The sequence below is a fragment of the Macrobrachium nipponense genome, chromosome 48, assembly GCF_015104395.2.
Source record: "Macrobrachium nipponense isolate FS-2020 chromosome 48, ASM1510439v2, whole genome shotgun sequence".
In the NCBI taxonomy this organism is placed as follows: domain Eukaryota; kingdom Metazoa; phylum Arthropoda; class Malacostraca; order Decapoda; family Palaemonidae; genus Macrobrachium; species Macrobrachium nipponense.
In genome coordinates, this window is record NC_087223.1 from 8,838,121 (window position 1) to 8,846,302 (window position 8,182).

General features: G+C 37.2%; 1 protein-coding gene across 1 annotated transcript; it reads left to right on the top strand.

The window, feature by feature from the left end:
* Window positions 1-4,746: 4,746 nt before the first annotated feature.
* On the top strand, window positions 4,747-7,917 carry LOC135205001 (ionotropic receptor 21a-like). Its single transcript, XM_064235231.1, has 3 exons — window positions 4,747-4,917; window positions 6,576-6,763; window positions 7,497-7,917. Exons 1-3 carry the CDS (start codon window positions 4,747-4,749, stop codon window positions 7,915-7,917), a joined length of 780 nt encoding a protein of 259 aa, XP_064091301.1.
* The last annotated feature ends 265 nt before the right edge of the window (window positions 7,918-8,182 follow it).

An 8,182-nucleotide genomic window follows, 5' to 3' on the forward strand; every position in this document is an offset into this window, starting at 1 on the left:
ATTTATTATTATTACTTAGCTATAATGTCAAGGGAGCTGAACAGCTAAGCAAAAAGCCAAATGAATTAAAGTGAATTAATTAAAATGATAATGATAATTTAAGATAGAATGAGGTGAGGCATGAACTGTAAAATAATAATAATAATAATAATAATAATAATAATAATAATAATAATAATAATAATAATAATAATAATAATAATAATAACAATAATAATAATAATAATATTAAAGCAATTAAGAAATAAGATGCTAAATAAAAAAGAATTAACTATTTCTTTCAGATAATAAATGATAATTAGTAAACAGTGGTGTCAAATGTATAAAAGATTAAGCTTTACAAGTATTACGAAATAAGTCACACACACACACATATATATTATATATATATATATATATATATATATATATAGATATATATAGATATATATATATATATACATATATATATATATATAATATATATATATATTATATATATATATATATATATATATATATATATATATATATATATATATATATATATATATATATATATATATATATATATATAGATATACACACACACACAGAAATCCTGTACGAGACTTGTAAAAGGCTAGGCATTCTTTGGTACTATTTCCGTTCACTCAACACCGATTAGAATTTTCAGTAACTTCGTGGTCAAGCCAATAATATATTTCTCACTAGCCTCAACTTCTGACGGACGTAATTCACTTTCAGATCCGTACAAATCACTTTGATTGACGGAGAGCGAATATATATGAATGAGGGCTCCATTCCCCAAGGCGCAATCCTATTGGCTGAAGGTGACTGGCGACCGACCAATCACGCGAGGCCGAAGGAAGGCTTCGTTCGCCTCGAGAACTTGGCTGACTCGTAGTAGGTCCAGTTCGGGCGACACGAGCGGCTCTCCTGTTCGGACATGCATAAGGCGACGACGCCCATCGCCTACTTCATGGCCCTGGTCGTCAGCGGAGCGGCCTCTTCTCCCTGGACGCCGCCAGGAGGCTACTTTCAGACGGAAGGTCACGCCCATCTCATCCCTGCCATCCTGAGGGCGCTGGTCTCAGGTCCCTTGAAGGGAAAGGACGTGACTCTCGTCCTGGGGAGAGACGCGGCGACGTCGCAGGAGTCCTTGGGATCAGACGGCCTGGTTGCCGCCCTTGACGAACCTGCCCTCCTTCTGCGCCTTCGTCGGGAGGAACCGAAGGGGGTTTCGAATGTGACGGACTATAGGGACGTTTACGAATTCTCTTTCCGTGATGGGAGCGCCCTGAATCACCACTATTACGAGTCGACACCGAGTATGTGTTGGTTTGAGAGTGTCGCACACACATAAACACACACACACAGACATATATATATATATATATATATATATATATATATATATATATATATATATATATATATATATATATATCTATATATATTATTTACCTATAGCTAAATACTTATTCGTTTTAATACTCTTCCATGTTAAATACTATTGTTTGCTGCAAACTATTCTTTATAGGGGCTATTTATCTTCTGCAAGCTATTTATCATTTGAGCTATTTGTTTGCTGAAAGTTATCCTGTATTTGTGCTATTTATTTGCTGCAAGCTATTCTTTATCTAAGCTATGTATCTTTCTGCAGGCTAATTTCATTTGAGCTATATATTTACTGCAAGCTATTTTTAATTTAAGCTATTTGTTTGCTGCTAGCTATTTCCAATTTGAGCTATTTATTACCTGAGTGCTACTTATCTGATTCGAGCTGCTATTACTGTTACAAGCTATTTATTTGTAAGAGGGTACTCATTAGATTGAAACTATTAAATTGTTGCAGCCTATTATTTTTAAATTTTAAGCTACTTGTTGGAAGCTGTTTTATCAGGCTATTTATTTGTTTCAGGCTATTTTGTAAGGCTGTCATAGGACATTTATTTCTTAAAAAAATGATTTTGCTTTATATTATTATTATTATTATTATTATTATTATTATTATTATATTATTATTATTATTATTATTATTATTATTATTATTATTATTATTATTTGATACACATTTCTAAACTGATTTTTTAAACTATGAATTGTGGAATTTTCTTTATCCTTCTGTTTTCTTCTGTACCAGTAAGTATGCATTCTTTTAAAAATAAAGTGTGCAAGGGTGGGTTGGGGAGAGGGGTGTGAAGCGTCCCTTTTTAATTTTGTAAATTTTCTCTTTCGTCAAATATCATTTAAATTCATTTAATTTATTAAACAAATGGTAAGGAAATTTTTAAATAATAATAATAATAATAATAATAATAATAATAATAATAATAATAATAATAATAATAATAATAATAATAAATGTTTTAATTGATTTGGATGAAAACATTTTGTTTCTATTTTACAGTACTACTACTACTACTACTACTACTACCAATAATGATGATAATAATAATAATTTTCTATTTTACAGTATCACTTCCACTTCTACTGCTCTACCATAATAATAATAATAATAATAATAATAATAATAATGATAATAATTAATAATAAATGAATAATAATAATAATAATGATAATAATAATAATAATGATAATAATAATGAATAATAAATAATAATAATCATAATAATAATAATCATAATAATAATAATTTACATGAAATTTCCAGGCTTTTTGATAATAGTCCTAAGTTCAGACAACTTCCTCTGGTGGGTTTTTCGCTTCCCGCCGGAATCCTGGAAAATAAAGGCCCTCGTCTTGGTTGTGTCTTCGCCCTCCTGCTCCGCTGAAGTGTACCTGAAGACGCCCCTGCTCTCTAAGCCCTCTTTCGTGGCTGTAATCTGCCCCTATGTGACCCACAGACAGTCACAGACCCTTGCCTTCAAAGTCTGGACGCTGAAACCCTACGCATCCAGCAAGCGCCTGGTTGACCTTGGAATCTGGAATGCCGAGGCGTTCCGGACGTGGAATCAACTCTTCATAGACAGATTCCAGGATATGGGGAGAAAGAATATGTCTATCTTGGCTCAGACGGAGGACAGACCGCTGGTGTACATCAACCGCCAACGTGTTCTGAAAGGGTTGAACTATATGATCATGGATACGTTACGATGGTGGCTGAAGTTTGACCTGAAATATGCTACGAAAGGTGAGTATACATAAACATATACACACCCAAAGCTTTATGGTGCCTCTGTAAAGCTCAGTAATGAAATGAATAAGGATATAAATATCTCTAGGTTACCCGTGGTGGAGAACAGCACATGTGACCAGCAATTGCATCCCAAAATATTCCATCATATTCTTCATAACCTTCATTCCTTCTCTAATGTAGGAAACATCCTGTGGACAACAATATTTGACACAATCAAGAGAGGAGAAAACGACCTTTTTATTAACTACGCCACAATCACTCCAGAGAGAGGCACTGATTTTGATCTCACCATTCCTTACTACAGAGAAGGGTAAGTCAAGGTTATTTGGTCAGAGGTCCTAGCAAGGTAAGTCAAGGTTATTTGGTCAGGGGTCCTAGCACGGTAAGTCAAGGTTATTTGATCAGGTGTCCCAGCAAGGTGAGCCAAGGTTATTTGGTCAGGGGATTTAGCAAGGTAAGTCAAGTTGTTTGGTCAGGGGTTTTAGCGTGGTAAGTCAAAGTTGTTTGGTTAAGGGAACTGAGCAGTTATTATGCTGGTTTAGATCTAATCTTTGTATTTTCATTGTTTCTTTTCTTGCATCTCAACTTTACAAGATTTTAATCCTTTTTCTATAACTTTAGTAAAAAAGCTTTTTACTGAACAGACTCTCTTGAGATCAGTTTAACCATTGCTGCTCCCAATTGTTTGAAGATTTAGGAATGTATGAGAGTGACTGAAATCACTGGACACTGTGTTGTTGCATTTCAGAGGAAATTCAACTGTTTCTTTGTTGTTTAATGGGACAAAATGGCCTGAAGTTACTTTTTCCTTAAAATAATTCCTTTGCTTGTTTGTTTCTCCGTTGGGACATGTCCTGGGAGTCCTAGGCATGGCTCAAAGGACATTTTGTTTATAAACAAAAACTTCTTCTTCATAGATTTGTTGTTAGATTTGGCTCAATGTTTCAGGAGCCCCCTTTGCTCCCCCTGGTAAATTGTAATCCTTTTTTTTATTATTTTAATGGGAGACTGGCAACAGCTGAAGTAGCAGTTTGTTTATAAACAAATACTTCTTAATTTTTTCTTCATCAGATTCTGTAAGACATTTTATTCCTTATATTTATCTGTACTCAAAACGTTCTTACTTCTAACCTTTTCATACGGATTCTTTAAAAAAATTTCTCTTGCTAATTTGCCCTACGTTATTTCAGAAAACTTCAGGCGGGTTGAGGAGGGTTCAGGAGACTTCAGGAGACTTTTGGAGGCTTCAGAATCCACCGAAACATCCAATATGATAAAGAATTCTATTTAGCATTCTATTCCAGACTGTTTATAGGCTTCCTCATCTTCCTTTCACCCTACACCATCTTTGGGAGACTTTAGCAAGTTTCTGGAGGCTTCAGGATACTTCAGGAACTTTTAGGAGCCTTCAGATTCCTTCAGGAAGTTTTGGGAGGCTTCAGATCCCTTCAGGACGCTTCAGGAGGCTTCAGACTCTTTCAGAAATCTTCAGGAGGCTTCAGACTCTTTCAGAAATCTTCAGGAGGCTTCAGACTTCGCCAGAACATTCTAAATGATGAATAATCCCATCTCCCTAATTCACGTTTTCCTCCAGGTTCGGAATAATGCTCCAAATCCCACCTCCGCTTCCCAGGTGGCAAAGCATCCTGCACCCTTTTTCCTGGTGGGTGTGGGGCGCCATCGTCTTGTCCATGTGTTGCGTCACCGTCACTTATCATCTCCTGGACTACAATTTCGACCTGCCCTTCGTCACAAATGGCATGAATATCATTCAGGTACGTCAACAGGTTTGTGCCTTAACTGAACGAATTGCTTTCAGAATGATTCAGTGTACAGGCAGTTCCAGGGTTACAGCGTTCGGGCTCTACGGAGCTTGACTCACAGCCTCGTCATTATTACTTTGTTCCACCTTACAGTGTATTTCGGGTTGCAGCGCACCTCCGGGAATAGAAGCCCTGACGTAAACCGGGGACTGCCTGTATTGGTCAGGTTTTCTATAACTCATTAAGTCCCAAGGGTCCCCCCCAAATACTTATAAGCAACGAGTTCACCTTCCCTCTCCCTATAAGTTACTTCTATATCCAAAGTCTCGAAACTTTGTTAGAAGCTTGTGTCGAGATTATTATTTAAAAAAAAACAATGTTTAATATGGTCAAAACAATTTTTCATATCTGGAGAAATATATAAAGCAATTTTTACCTTTAAAACTTATGTCATCCGCTCAAAACTCCAATGAAATGTCATTTTTAAAGTCTAGATGAATTTAATCAGTATTTGGCAATAATATATTTCTAAATAAAAGTTACATTACTTCCAGTAACTATATCGTGAGTATACTAGCAATATCAGGGCGAGGTTGCGAGTCCCATACCCTGTATCGGACTTAGCTGCAACCCACTGCAGTCACCTAACTACCAGATATAATTCCCTGTTTAGGTCAACAGAGGAAAACCAGATTTTATAGAATGGACATAAAGCAATCGGCCTCAACCTGGGAACGAACCAGGATTTTATTCCTGCTTAGAAAAGCAGTTAAAGAAGTTGGACAGCTAAGCAGGGAGAGGAATTAAGGATACAAGCCAATCTAAAATGCACAATACAACACATATAGGGTTAAATGGCCTCTATGAAAGACCCTAGATTGGGAATTGATGTGACATCCTCTACAGGTTAGAAAGTGGAGGCATCCGCCTCCCACAGGCTAGAGAGTGGAGGTGATATCCTTCTACAGGTTAGAGAGTGGATGGGACACTATCCTACAGGTTAGAGAATGGAAGCACAATCCTTCTGTAAATGAGCGAATGGAGGTGTTGTCTTCCCACAAGCTAGTTTGTTTAGTTTGTTGGAGGTGCTTCATCCTACAGGCTGGAGAGTGGAATCAATATTCTCTTCCTAAAGTTAAACGAGAAAGGTTATTTTTGTTTTTCAGATGTGTTTCATGTGAAGTTCCCACTTTAAAATTCCAATTAATAATAATTGTTTTCCAAATGAGTTACCATGTCTTTTAAATAAATGCATTTCATGTGAATCTTCTACAGTACTTCAAAATAATAATTAATAAAAATTAATCGCAGTTTTTCTTTAAAAGCTTTTTTTTTGTCTATTTCAAATATTAATTATTTTGCTTAATATACTCGGAGGCCCTATGAAACTGTAAACGTTTTAATGTGGCTCTTGCACTGAAAAGCTTGCCCACCCCTTGGCTAGAGTATAGAATAGACATCCTCCTACAGGATAAAGTATAGAGCAGACATCCTCTTGTAGGCTAGAGTATAGAGTAGACAATACTAGACATCCTCCTACAGGCTAGAGAGTGAGGACAGCATTCTCCTCCAACAGACTAGCTCAGAGTCAACATCCACCCACAAGCTATAGACTGGAGGCGGAGCCATGTCTCCATTCCACGAGTCTAACACCTGTTATCTTCCTCCAGAGGATTTTCTCCAAGCCCTTGACCAAAGCCCCCAAGAAATGGCGCCTCAGGAACTTCATCATGATGTGGTGGGTGGCGCTGTGGTTCATCTCGGAGTCTTACACGTGCAACCTGATGGCTGTTCTCACTGTGCCTGCTTTCCCAGCGAAGCTTCAGACAGCTGAAGACCTTTCAAAGAGCAGTTACAGGTGATTGATTGATTGATTTTAGGCTATTAAAACTGGTGTCACAACATCTATGTTACTGATACCGTAATTAAATTGAATAGGAAATTGAAAAGGTAGATAAATAAAAAATTTTAAAGGAGTCTCATGTAAAAATATCTAAAATTATGTACATATATAATCACATCTGTAATACAATACAGTACACATACGCATACTGTATATCTAAATTTTATTGAAGAGGCTCGCCTCCCTAACAAATATATGTAGCTAGTCTAAATTACAGTCTTGCACGAGGATTGTTGCAAAGATGAAATGTCCATCTCTGTCACGTCCCCAAGAGAGTAACCTATGCATTAGATTTCCAAGAATGAGACATTCAACCAGTAAATGTCATATGGTGGCAAATGTACTCTGATTAAAGTGTAGATAGATCATATGAGTAGATAGATAAATGATCAGATTCTCTGTGTGAAAAGAAGGCTTGAGCATAGCCACAAGCCGGGATACAAATAAGACTGATTTTAATTTTCAGACGATTTGGTCCCATGCCAGCATAGATTAGTGCCCCTTCACGTGGCCCTTTAAAAAGAATAGAAAAATAAAACTTGACCCCTGACTTGCATATGTTCATGATGACCTGGATGGTTATTTTTGTAGAGTTTTTAGATGAAGGTCATAACACCTCTCAAAATACAGAAGTTTGCCAATTTCTCCAATAACTCAAGTGATTCTTATCCAACCTTCGTGGACACAGGCTCTGCATGGTAGATTATGGTGAATTTGTGGACGAGGCACTAGCTGAATCAACCCACCCAATCCTTTCGGCCCTGTACAGAATCCTGGACATGGTCCCTTCATATGACACCATGGAGCACATCGGTGAAGAGCAGTGCATCGAGAGAGTCCTGGCAGGGACACACGCTCACACAGAGACCTACTCCTACGTCAAGATTCTGTACAATAAGCTCGGCCACGGTAGCAAGGTTTACAGCTTCCAGGAGCAGCTGTATCCAGGCTACCTGGCCTTCCTTGTCCGGAAGCACGCCCCCTGGAAGTACAAGTTCGATGTCGGGATGCAGTGGATGTTCGAGAATGGTCTCATGCAGAAGTGGTACAAAGATGCCATGGACGATTTCAAAGGCTACTTCGCGACAGTATGTGGTGCCTCTCAGTAATGGATAGAATAAAGACCATTTCCCAATATTCATTACCTTAGAAATAGTTTAGTGGAGTTGGTGCCATTAGGGTAGAGCCTCAGGGTTCTCAGAAAATCATTAGGGATGAGATTGCGAGGACCATCAGCTAATTCTTTTTTTAGCCTAGTTGATGCTGATACCCATTCGTTACTTGTGGTTGACTGGTGGTCAGTAAGTTGGAATCATACCAATATATATATGTATATGTATATATATATATTATATATATAATATATATATATAT

Excerpts from the sequence above, each read along its gene's own strand:
- LOC135205001 (XM_064235231.1), top strand. The coding sequence starts at position 4,747 with ATGCTCCAAATCCCACCTCCGCTTCCCAGGTGGCAAAGCATCCTGCAC. Across the intron at positions 4,918-6,575 it reads ATGGCATGAATATCATTCAG|AGGATTTTCTCCAAGCCCTT; the intron begins GTACGTCAACAG and ends ATCTTCCTCCAG. Across the intron at positions 6,764-7,496 it reads CTTTCAAAGAGCAGTTACAG|GCTCTGCATGGTAGATTATG; the intron begins GTGATTGATTGA and ends TCGTGGACACAG.